The 12,825-nt window shown below is 44.9% G+C and overlaps 2 protein-coding genes across 9 annotated transcripts in view; one reads left to right on the top strand and one right to left on the bottom strand.

Annotated features, from left to right (window-relative positions):
• Nucleotides 1-775, top strand: part of LOC139555121 (gasdermin-E-like) — a 15,533-nt gene extending 14,758 nt beyond the window's left edge. For both annotated transcript variants that reach the window (XM_071368630.1, XM_071368632.1), the window contains exon 10: nucleotides 1-775. This exon is cut by the window's left edge. The gene's annotated coding sequence lies outside the window, so the exon portion shown is untranslated.
• A 2,051-nt stretch (nucleotides 776-2,826) lies between these two features.
• The window catches only part of LOC139555120 (protein PALS2-like), a 74,018-nt gene continuing 64,019 nt past the window's right edge, over nucleotides 2,827-12,825 (bottom strand). For all 7 annotated transcript variants that reach the window (XM_071368629.1, XM_071368625.1, XM_071368628.1 and 4 more), the window contains 9 exons: nucleotides 9,106-9,258; nucleotides 8,636-8,863; nucleotides 7,038-7,169; nucleotides 6,064-6,160; nucleotides 5,661-5,729; nucleotides 5,286-5,447; nucleotides 4,797-4,999; nucleotides 4,494-4,622; nucleotides 2,827-4,248 (listed from right to left, as the gene is read on the bottom strand). In XM_071368629.1, the coding sequence (XP_071224730.1) occupies nucleotides 4,072-4,248; nucleotides 4,494-4,622; nucleotides 4,797-4,999; nucleotides 5,286-5,447; nucleotides 5,661-5,729; nucleotides 6,064-6,160; nucleotides 7,038-7,169; nucleotides 8,636-8,863; nucleotides 9,106-9,258 (1,350 nt within the window). In that variant the 3' untranslated portion in view covers nucleotides 2,827-4,071. The remainder of the gene's footprint in view (nucleotides 4,249-4,493; nucleotides 4,623-4,796; nucleotides 5,000-5,285; nucleotides 5,448-5,660; nucleotides 5,730-6,063; nucleotides 6,161-7,037; nucleotides 7,170-8,635; nucleotides 8,864-9,105; nucleotides 9,259-12,825) is intronic.

Consider the following 12,825-nt stretch of genomic DNA (forward strand, 5'->3'; position numbering starts at 1 on the left):
TGTTTCTTGGCCCAAGCAAGTCTCTTCTTCTATTTGGTGGTATTTAATAGTGGTTTCTTTGCAGCAATTTGACTATGAAGGCCTGATTCACGCAGTCTCCTCTGAACAGTTGATGTTGAGATTTGTCTGTTACTTGAACTCTGTGAAGCATTTATTTGGGCTGCAATCTGAGGTGGAGTTAACTATAATGAACTTATCCTCTGGAGTAGAGGTAACTCTTCCTTTCCTGTGGCGGTCCTCATGAGAGCCAGTTTCATCATAGCACTTGGTGGTTTTTGCGACTGCACTTGAAGAAACTTTCAAAGTTCTTGACATTTTCTGGATTGACTGACCTTCATGTCTTAAAGTAATGATGGACTGTTGTTTCTCTTTGCTTATTTGAGCTGTTCTTGCCATAATATGGACTTGGTCTTTTACCAAATAGGGGTATCTTCTGTATACCACCCCTACCTTGTCACAACACAACTGATTGTCTCAAACGCAATAAGGAAAGAAATTCCACAAATTAACTTTTAACAAGGCACACGTGTTAATTGAAATTCATTCCAGGTGACTACCTCATGAGCTGGTTGAGAGAATGCCAAGAGGGTGCAAAGCTGTCATCAAGGCAAAGGGTGGCTACTTTGAAGAATCTCAAATATAAAATGTATTTTTTGATTTGTTTAACACTTTTTTGGTTACTACATGATTCCATATGTGTTATTTCATAGTTTGATGTCTTCACTATTAGTCTACAATGTAGAAAATAGTAAAAATAAAGAAAAACCATTGACTGGTACTATATATAAACAAAATATTTATTCCGTTTATGAACATACCACTCACTATCTACAGACAAGATATCCTATAACTCCTTGTGAGATTATGGACTCATAGATTTCTGCTAATTTCGGGTGAGTCATCCCGGTTGCTGGTACTGTTAGATCTAGTGGTATGGCTTAGTCAGAATGTGTATGTACAGTGGGGAGAACAAGTATTTGATACACTGCCGATTTTGCAGGTTTTCCTACTTACAAAGCATTTAGAGGTCTGTAATTTTTATCATAGGTACACTTCAACTGTGAGAGACGGAATCTAAAACAAAAATCCAGAAAATCACATTGTATGATTTTTAAGTAATTAATTTGTATTTTATTGCATGACATAAGTATTTGATCACCTACCAACCAGTAAGATTTCCGGCTCTCACAGACCTGTTAGTTTTTCTTTAAGACGCCCTCCTGTTCTCCACTCATTACCTGTATTAACTGCACCTGTTTGAACTCGTTACCTGTATAAAAGACACCTGTCCACACACTCAATCAAACAGACTCCAACCTCTCCACAATGGCCAAGACCAGAGAGCTGTGTAAGGACATCAGGGATAAAATTGTAGACCTGCACAAGGCTGGGATGGGCTACAGGACAATAGGCAAGCAGCTTGGTGAGAAGGCAACAACTGTTGGCGCAATTATTAGAAAATGGAAGAAGTTCAAGATGACGGTCAATCACCCTCGGTCTGGGGCTCCATGCAAGATCTCACCTCGTGGGGCATCAATGATCATGAGGAAGGTGAGGGATCAGCCCAGAACTACACGGCAGGACCTGGTCAATGACCTGAAGAGAGCTGGGACCACAGTCTCAAAGAAAACCATTAGTAACACACTACGCCGTCATGGATTAAAATCCTGCAGCGCACGCAAGGTCCCCCTGCTCAAGCCAGCGCATGTCCAGGCCCGTCTGAAGTTTGCCAATGACCATCTGGATGATCCAGAGGAGGAATGGGAGAAGGTCATGTGGTCTGATGAGACAAAAATAGAGCTTTTTGGTCTAAACTCCACTCGCTGTGTTTGGAGGAAGAAGAAGGATGAGTACAACCCCAAGAACACCATCCCAACTGTGAAGCATGGAGGTGGAAACATCATTCTTTGGGGATGCTTTTCTGCAAAGGGGACAGGACGACTGCACCGTATTGAGGGGAGGATGGATGGGGCCATGTATCGCGAGATCTTGGCCAACAACCTCCTTCCCTCAGTAAGAGCATTGAAGATGGGTCGTGGCTGGGTCTTCCAGAATGACAACGACCCAAAACACACAGCCAGGGCAACTAAGGAGTGGCTCCGTAAGAAGCATCTCAAGGTCCTGGAGTGGCCTAGCCAGTCTCCAGACCTGAACCCAATAGAAAATCTTTGGAGGGAGCTGAAAGTCCGTATTGCCCAGCGACAGCCCCGAAACCTGAAGGATCTGGAGAAGGTCTGTATGGAGGAGTGGGCCAAAATCCCTGCTGCAGTGTGTGCAAACCTGGTCAAGAACTACAGGAAACGTCTGATCTCTGTAATTGCAAACAAAGGTTTCTGTACCAAATATTAAGTTCTGCTTTTCTGATGTATCAAATACTTATGTCATGCAATAAAATGCTAATTAATTACTTAAAAATCATACAATGTGATTTTCTGGATTTTTGTTTTAGATTCCGTCTCTCACAGTTGAAGTGTACCTATGATAAAAATTACACACCTCTACATGCTTTGTAAGTAGGAAAACCTGCAAAATCGGCAGTGTATCAAATACTTGTTCTCCCCACTGTATGTAGATGTATTACCTCTGTAAAACATCAAGTCATAGCATATTGCTATTTGTTAGGACAATATCAATATGGTGCATTCTGCAATTTCACAATTCTACATAGTTGCAATGCTGCCACAAAACTATGCATTCTGTGTTTTTAATAAAATATACTGTATATTTATGAACCATCCGTTGTCTCTGAATGGCTTTAAATATTACTGCATTTAATATAAACTAAACATAACCATTACCCAAAACAAAAAAGGACAACTTTCCAGCTGAATTTCAGTTAATTTATTGTAACAATGTATTGCTATTAGAGATGTCTGTTATTGGTCACGAGTTGGGAAATCTTTCAGAGTGACCACAGGAAACAGAATGTAGTATTTAGGTTACAGTGCAGGAGGGTTTTGGAGCTTTGTGATACTGGAGGAGAGGACCGTGGGATAGCAACAGATTAAAAAACAACAATAAGCACCTTACATACAGATTAGGGTAGATGGTGAGTGGTATTCTGACGGTCATGCTGTCGACACAACACAGACAGAACGCTTCAAAACAGGATGTAGTATTTGTTCAATATTCGAAAACAACAACTCAAAGCAAAGGATCATGCGAGACAAAAATGTCACTTAGCTAAAAAGATCACCGTAGCAACAAAAGACAGTGAATCCTACGGTACTAAAATAAAAGTACAGACAACTCAAAGAAAGACATGAATGAAACACAGATAGTGTTTGATCCTGATCTTCAATACTACAATGTAAAATGTAAAGCTTTTTCCCTTCATTCTCTTTGTAGGATGTGTGAGGGATAGATATTCAGACAATAAGTACATTTTTTCTTAAGTCATAATTCTAAAGAGGTAAACACAAACCAATCAAGGGGTAGCCAACTACAGTACATACTACAGGGCACTGTAGGGGATTTTCTTTGGAGTGGGAGGTCCTACGACAATCACAAGGGTGGGCTTCACAGGATTTGGACTGAGACACGGTAGTTGTCATGGCAATAACGAGCGCTGTAAACAGGTTTCCTTGGCAACACTGCTCAGAGTTCTGGAATATTCCATAGTGTCGTTCTTGAACTTGGTTCTTGAACTGTGTTGATATAACAATAATAATAACTCTTGCTAGAGCAGTCCTCGGAGAAGAAAATAAACATTACTTCTCAGAGGAACAACTACAAAAAACAAACATAACAACAACAAATAAATATGGCCTTGATGTTTGGCCTTTTTATTTTTTTCATGTTTCTGAATTCCACGTTGGTATGAATAGAAAGATATTTCGTAAAAAGTTACAAATATTAAAATAAATAAGAACTATTTGCCTTTGAGTTTCGAGTAGAAAAAATGTGCATTGTGTGCAGGAGGAAGGGAGAGAGGGACGAGGTGGTGGGCTTGGGTTTTCCCCGTCAAAGTCCCTCACATGACGAACACCCTTTCTCCTTTCCTTTCCCCTGTCTCTGTGGTCGAACACATGCACGGTCAAGTTGACCGGTCAGACAGTGTCCGGTTGGGGTTCAGTAGACCCAGTTGACGGGGACCCACTGTGGTTCGGAGCAGAGTTTGTCGACGGCAGCCTGTAGCGTTTGGAAGGCGCGGTCCAGGTTGTCATTGGTGATGGCGAGGTCAAAGTAGTGGTTGTAGGTCCTCTGGATACGAGCACTCTCATCAACAGTCTTCCTCAAATCCACATCCTGACAGGGACAGAGACAGAGGGTGAGTGTGTGTGTGTGTCTCTCGGTTTGTGCATGTTCCTGAGAAGCAGTGGCTAACAAGCACAGTACACTATGTGAGTGTTGTGTGTTCTAGCGAGAGAATGTTCCATAAAAAACTACATAACGCCCTAAAATCACATAACAATGGAAGGATACCAGAAAGCAACATGTGAAAATACTCTGGGAATAAGCAGCTGTGTCTATGCCCAGGAAAAGGTCCTGACCGTGAGTTGTTTGGTGGTGATTCCAGCGTCCACCGTAGCTTTGTGCATGGCCTTGAGCGTCTCAAACTCTGGTGCTGCGATGAACACCACATACGGCATGAACTCTGCAGTCTTTAGTACCTTCAGAGCCTACTGTCCAGACAGAGAGGGTCAGTGAACCAGCTAGAGATGACAAACACAGACAGACAGACAGAAACAGACAGACCATGTAGAGTATCTCATACTGGGATTCTACCCTGTTCTTTTTGTTGTTGTGCTTTTTAAATGCACTTTAAATAAAGTTTGATTTGATTTGATTGTGACCTGTGGGTTGACGTCCAGGATGCAGGTGCGCCCCGTGTCCACCACCTCGTGGATGGAGTCCATCTTGGTTCCGTAGAGGTTCCCGTCGTACTCGCCGTGCTCTAGGTAGCCGCCCGCCTTCACGTCCGCCTCCATCTCCGTCCGCGTCACAAACCGGTACGACTTACCGTCCAGCTCATCGTCACGGGGACGCCGGGAGGTGACTGAGGGAGGAGCAGGGTGGGAGGAGAAACAAGAAGAGAAAAAGGGTTAGAGAGAAGAGAAAGGGATGTGGGAGAGAGATGGAGAAAGAATGAACAGGAATGTAAGAAGAACAGTGGAGCAACGGGGAAGATCCCGAGACAAGCTGACTTAAAGCAGCCAAATTAAACGTACTCCAAGGGCTTCTGTCTGTTCAGACAGTGTCCTGAGAGTACAGTGGGCCATTAGGTTCTAGAGGGGGGTTCTAGAATAGAAATAGAATTGGAACGGTATGGGTTCTAGACTCACAGGGGATGGTGGTTCCGAAGCATGTTGGGTTAAGGACCACCAGTCGGTTCTTGAGGCTGCGTCGGCCCACCCCCTGGGCTCCAATAAGAACCAGAGTCTTCCTCTGGAATGGGGGCATCTTGGCCACCTCCTCATAGATTTGCAGCTCGTGCCTGTCAAACTCTGCTCTCAGCCAATCACAGAGAGGAACACACAAGAGTAAGCCAATCACAGAGGAGAATGTAGTGTTGTCAGTCAATAAAAGAAGGGAATGTGGATGTAAAATGCTGATTAGTAAATGAGGGAACTACACAGTCAGGAAGCCCCAGCACAAGACCAATTAGAAGAATGAGCCATGACAGTATCAGCCAATGAGAGACGAGTATGAATGCTCACCTGCATTCCTGGCCGTTAGATACATCATCTTTTTCTTCTTCTTTCCAGTTATCGTACCGCACAGGATCCCTGTTGCATACACAAACACACATATTCACACATCAATACAGGTGAAAGCGTCTTCCCTATCTGTCTTTGCATCCCAAGGCCAGAAGGGGGCACCATAACCCATTCTATGGAGCGCTACTGAATAATTATCTCATGACCTCATTGCCCTCAGCCTGGCATGCAAGGCTACCTCACAGTGGCAGACCAACTAAACAATTCAAAGTAACTGCTCTCCACTGATTCAAATCTAAGCAGTCACTGGCTCATTATGTAAAAGGTCCACTCAAAGTTGCCAGTCAGCTCAGTTTAGCTCATCTAGCTGAGAATGGAGCTAGGAGGCAAAGTCAAGCCGTACCTGAGCCATCAAAATCTCTTGGGACGAAGGCTTTCCTCTTCTCCTCCAGGAACTGACTGGGGATCAGTCCAGTGGCTCCACCAACCACATGACACGCCTATCATAGGAGAGCACACCAGACATTAGAACAACTGTCTCACCCAACCAGTAGAAACCAGTAAACAACCAGTAGAAAACCAGTAGAAGTTACAAACCAATAAAAAACCAGTAGAAATCAGTAGAAGTTACAAACCAATATGAAACCAGTAGAAATCAGTAGAAGTTACAAACCAATATGAAACCAGTAGAAATCAGTAAAGTTACAAACCAATATAAAACCAGTAGAAATCAGTAGAAGTTACAAACCAATATGAAACCAGTAGAAGTTACAAACCAATATAAAACCAGTAGAAATCAGTAAAGTTACAAACCAATATAAAACCAGTAGAAATCAGTAAAGTTACAAACCAATATAAAACCAGCAGAGACCCGTAGAAACCAGTAGGAGTTACAAACCAATATTAAACCAGTAGAAACCAGTAGAAGTTACAAACCAATATTAAACCAGTAGAAACCAGTAGAAGTTACAAACCAATATTAAACCAGTAGAAACCAGTAGAAGTTACAAACCAATATAAAACCAGTAGAAATCAGTAGAAGTTACAAACCAATATAAAACCAGTAGAAGTTACAAACCAATATAAAACCAGTAGAAATCAATAGAAGTTACAAACCAATATAAAACCAGTAGAAATCAGTAGAAGTTACAAACCAATATAAAACCAGCAGAGACCCATAGAAACCAGTAGAAGTTACAAACCAATATTAAACCAGTAGAAACCAGTAGAAGTTACAAACCAATATTAAACCAGTAGAAGTTACAAACCAATATTAAACCAGTAGAAACCAGTAGAAGTTACAAACCAATATTAAACCAGTAAAAACCAGTACAAAACAGATGTATTGTTGTTGTTGAGGATCACCACCATCATCACCTGCCACCAGTTGGGGTCCTCCCTGTTGACGATCTGAAGGAGGTCCCCCCTCTTGAAGCCAATCCCCGCCTCTCGGCACGGGATCAGATGGTCATTTGCTGGATCGTAGTCAAAGTGGGGTTGCACGTACACCTGAGAAAAGGGAGGTTTGATGTTAATCAAAGGTGATTCGACAACCAAACTATAACTATATACAGTCAATATAGTGTTTTCCTACACACAACAGCTAGGTAGATAAGGTTAGTGGAAGGATTAGTGTTTTCCTACACACAACAGCTAGGTAGATAAGGTTAGTGGAAGGATTAGTGTTTTCCTACACACAACAGCTAGGTAGATAAGGTTAGTGGAAGGATTAGTGTTTTGAAGTGTTAGAGAAGTTTGGGTTCAAAGCAGCACTAAGTGCATATTTATACTGCACACACACACACACACACACACACACACACACACACACACACACACACACACACACACACACACACACACACACACACACACACACACACACACACACACACACACACACACACACACACACACACACACACACACACACACACACGCGAGATATCTAGTGCAGGACAGACTACAGGGGTTCACATCCTGCCAACAGAGGTTTTTGCCAAGAGAGGTGCGTGGTCTGGGCACTGTCAGCTTACACTGGCAGCCAGACAGAAACACTGGAACAAGATCCAGACTGGATGTGTGTGTGTGTGACATTTGAGATAGTGTGTGTGAGTATGTACAGTGTTGGTGTGTGTGTCTGTTCAGTAAGAGCATGCATGTGTGTGCGCGTATGTGTCAGTTGGTGTGTGTGTTTCAGTTGGTGTGTGTGTGTGTGCTTGTCTGCACTACTTGTAGAGCAGGTGTCAGGATAGATGTGAGTGTGTGTACAGTGCATATGTGTGTGTGAGCATGCATGCCAGAGTACAGTAATTGTTTCGTGTGTGTGTGTGTCTGTGTGTGTGTTTTTCTGTGTGTCTGGGTCTATGTGCATGCCGGCGTATGAGCGTGTGTGTGTCTGTACGTGTCTACGTTTGTGTGTGTGTGTGTGTGTGTCTTCCTGGCCCAGATATCATGTGGAGGGTTATTAATAGGGCTCTCAGCCAGGGTTCAGATTCCAGAGCAGTGCATTCTGGGACAGCCCCAGGACTCACTTCACCACCAGTCCCCCACCACCACCACCAAACATCTGCAGCTGTTACACAGCCAAATAGGAGCAGTCTGTGAGTGTGTGTGTCTGTGTGTGGACCTGCATGATTATATCCATTCATGTGGCTGTTTAAGTGATGGAGTATGTGTGACGGGTGAGAATGAAAGACAGAGAGAGAGAGTGAGAGCGGGAGAGGGGGAGACGGGGAGAGCGAGAGAGAGAGAGAGAGAGAGAGAGAGAGAGAGGGAGGGAGGGATAGGGGGAGAGAGAGAGAGAGAGAGAGAGAGAGAGAGAGAGAGAGAGAGAGAGAGAGAGAGAGAGAGAGAGAGAGAGAGAGAGAGAGAGAGAGAGAGAGCATGAATGCTTGAGTGTGAGAGGGCACACGTGTACGTCCATGTGTGTGTCCCTGCATGTGCTGTGTTTGTATGAGCATGTGTGTGTGTACCTGTGGTGGGGCGGGTGCATCTCTATAACTAGGCAGTATCTTCAGAGTGATTCCTCCGCTGCAGTCCTTCAGCATCTCCTGCAGCTCAGTGGGGTTGTTCCCTACGTCCCGCCCATTCACTTCCTTTATGATGTCACCCACGTGCAGCAGACCCTGCCTGTCAATCATTCCTCCGTGGAGGATCCTAGCGATGACCAGCTCCTCCTTCTCCACTCTGAACGTCACTCCCTGAGAGAGGGAAGGAGCAGATATATGGTCAATGAAATCCTTGCAGAGATGCAGAAACACACACACACACACACACACACACACACACACACACACACACACACACACACACACACACACACACACACACACACACACACACACACACACACACACACACACACACACACACACACACACACACACACACTCTCTCTCCATCTCTCTCCCACACTCACTCTCACTCTCTCACACTCGCTCACCAGTGGTTCTCCAGCCTTCTTGCGGATGCCGATCATGCGTACAGCATCGGCCTGCATCAGAGAACTGTTCCCCAGCTCTTCATTAAACAGCTCCGCTGGGGGCACGGCCTCATAGCACTTAGAGGCTACCATGTCGTGGGCCTCAAGGAGCGACTGAGAGGGAGAGAGAGAGATGGGGAGAGGGGGATAGAAAGGGATGGAGAGATAGAGGGATGGAGAGAGGAGGATGGAGAGATGGGAAGAGGGGGTATGGAGAGATAGAGAGAGGGGGAGAGAGGGGGATGGAGAAATTGAGAGAGATAGAGAGAGGGGGATGAGAGATGGAGAGAGAGGGGGATAAAGAGATGGAGAGAGCGGTAGAGATAGAGAGAAGGGGAGAGATATAGAGAGGGGGAGAGATAGAGAGAGGGGGATGGAGAGATGGGGAGAGTGAGGGGGATGGAGAGATGGAGAGAGCGGTAGAGATAGAGAGAAGGGGAGAGATATAGAGAGGGGGAGAGATAGAGAGAGGGGGATGGAGAGATGGGGAGAGTGAGGGGGATGGAGAGAGCGGTAGAGATATAGAGAAGGGGAGAGATATAGAGAGGGGGAGAGATAGAGAGAGGGGGATGGAGAGATGGGGAGAGTGAGGGGGATGGAGAGAGAGAGGGGGATAGAGAGATGGAGATAGAGGGAGAGAAAGAGAGAGTGAAAGGGAATGAGCAGAAGGGAAGGATGAGAAACCTTTGGTACCCTGGAGTCGTTGACAATTTTCAGGACCTTTCTCTGACACCGCCTGGTATAGAGGTCAGCGCATGCTCGGAGTACACATCATGGAAATATGTCAGGCCTTGTGAATGTTAACCATGTTTAAAGGTCTTACGCACACTGGCTACGGAGAGTATGATCACACAGTCCTCCGGAACAGCTGGTGCTCTCATGCATGGTTCAGTCTTGCTTGAATCGAAGCGAGCAGAGAAGGCATTTAGCTCGTCTGGTAGGCTCACATCATTGGGCAGCTCGCGGCTGGGTTTCCCTTTGTACTCTGTGATAGTTTGCAAGCCCTGTCACATCTAACGAGTGTCAGAGCCAGGTAGTAGGCTTCGATCTTAGTACTGTATTAACGCTTTTCATGTTTGATGGTTTGTCGGAGGGCGTAACGGTCTTATTAGCACCCGGGTTAGTGTCCCACTCTTTGAAAGCGGCAGCTATAGCCTTTAGCTCAGTGTGGATGTTGCCTGTAATCCATGGCTTATGGTTGGGATATGTAATGTGCGTTCAAAAAAAAAAAAAAAAAATGCATTTACATAAGTATTCAGACTCTTTGCTATGAGACTCGAAATTGAGCTCAGGTGCATCCTGTTTCCATTGATCATCCTTGAGATGTTTCTACAACTTGATTGGAGTCCACCTGTGGTAAATCTCTTTCGTATCGTTTGAGGTTCCTAAAGATCGGAAACCTCTTCAAAGGGGGTGACACTCTAGACCCAAACTGTTACAGACATATATCCATCCTGCCCTGCCTTTCTAAAGTCTTTGAAAGCCAAGATAACAAACAGATCACTGACCATTTCGAATCCCACCATACCTTCTCCGCTGTGCAAGCCGGTTTCCGAACTGGTCACGGGTGCACCTCAGCCACGCTCAATGTACTAAATGATATCATAACCGGCAGACTCAACAACCTTGGTTTCTCAAATGACTGCCTCGCCTGGTTCACCAACTACTTCTCAGACAGAGTTCAGTGTGTCAAATCGGAGGGCCTGTTGTTCGGACCTCTGGCAGTCTCTATGGGGGTACCACAGGGTTCAATTCTCGGGCCGACTCTTTTCTCTGTATGTATCAACGATGTCGCTCTTGCTGTGGGTGATTCCTTGATCACCTCTACGCCGACGACACCATTCTTTGGACACTGTCTTAACAAACAAACAAACAAGCTTCAATGCCATACAACACTCCTTCCGTGGCCTCCAACTGCTCTTAAATGCTAGTAAAACTAAATGCATGCTCGTTAAACGATCGCTGCCCGCACCCGCCCGCCCAACTAGCATCACTACTCTGGACGGTTCTGACTTAGAATATGTGGACAACTACAAATACCTAGGTGTCTGGCTAGACTGTAAACTCTCCTTCCAGACTCACATTAACCATCTCCAATCCAAAGTTAAATCTAGAATAGGCTTCCTATTTCGCCATGTCATTTACAAAATAGCCTCCAACACTCTACTCAGCAAACTGGATGCAGTCTATCACAGTGCCATCCGTTTTGTCACCAAAGCCCCACACCACTGCGACCTGTATGCTCTCATCGGCTGGCCCTCGCTACATATTTGTCGCCAAACCCACTGGCTCCAGGTCATCTATAAGTCTTTGCAGGTAAAGCTCCAGCAGGTATATCTCACTGGTCATCCCCAAAGCCAACACCTTCTTTGGCCGCCTTTTCTTCCATTTCTCTGCTGCCAATGACTGGAACGAATTGCAAAAATCACTGAAGTTGGAGACTTATATCTCCCTCACTAACTTTAAGCATCAGCTATCTGAGCAGCTTACTGATCGCTGCAGCTGTACACAGCCCATCTGTAAATAGCCCATCCAACTACCTACCTCATCCCCATATTGTTTTTATTTACTTTTTTGCAAACCAGTATTTCTACTTGCACATCATAATCTGCACATCTATCACTCCAGTGTTAATTTGCTAAATTGTAATTACTTCGCTACTATGGCCTATTTATTTCCTTACCTCCTTACTCCATTTGCACACACTGTATATAGATTTTTCTATTGTGGTATTGACTGTACTTTTGTTTATCCCACGTGTAACTCTGTGTTGTTGTTTTTTGTCGCACTGCTTTGCTTTATCTTGGCCAGGTCGCAGTTGTAAATGAGAACTTGTTCTCAACTGGCCTACCTGGTTAAATAAAGGTGAAAAAATAAATAATAATAATAATAATTCAATTGATTGGACATGATTTGGAAGGGCACCCACCTGTCTATATAAGGTCCTACAGTTGACAGTGCACGTCAGAGCTAAAACCAAGCCATGACGTCAAAGGAATGGTCCGTAGAGCTCCGAGACAGGATTGTGTCGAGGGGGAAGAGTACCAAAAAAATTCTGCAGCATTGAAGGTCCCCAAGAAGACAGTGGCCTCCATCATTCTTAAATGGAAAAAGTTTGGAACCACCAAGACTCTTCCTAGAACTGGCCGCCAGGCTAAACTGAGCAATTGGGGGAGATGGACCTTGGTCAGGGAGGTGACCAAGAACCCGAAGGTCACTCTGACAGACCTCCATATTTTCTCTGTGGAGATGGGAGAACCTTCCAGAAGGACAACCATCTCTACAGCACTCCACCAATCAGGCCTTTATTGTAGAGTGGCCAAATGGAAGCCACTCCTCAATAAAAGGCACATGACAGCCCACTTGGAGTTTGTCAAAAGGCACCTAAAGGACTCTCAGACCATGAGAAACAAGATTCTCTGATGAAACCAAGATTGAACCCTTTGGCCTAAATGCCAATCGTCATGTCTGGAGGAAACCTGGCACCATCCCTACGGTGAAGCATGGTGGTGGAAGCATCATGCTGTGGTTATGTTTTTCAGCGGCAGGGACTGGGAGACTAGTCAGGATTTAGGGGAAGATGAACAGAGCAAAGTACAAAGAACCTTGATGAAAACCTGCTCCAGAGAGCTCAGGACCTCAGACTGGGGTGAAGGTTCACCTTCAAACACGCCAACGAGT

The sequence above is a fragment of the Salvelinus alpinus genome, chromosome 26, assembly GCF_045679555.1.
Source record: "Salvelinus alpinus chromosome 26, SLU_Salpinus.1, whole genome shotgun sequence".
Lineage (NCBI taxonomy): Eukaryota > Metazoa > Chordata > Actinopteri > Salmoniformes > Salmonidae > Salvelinus > Salvelinus alpinus.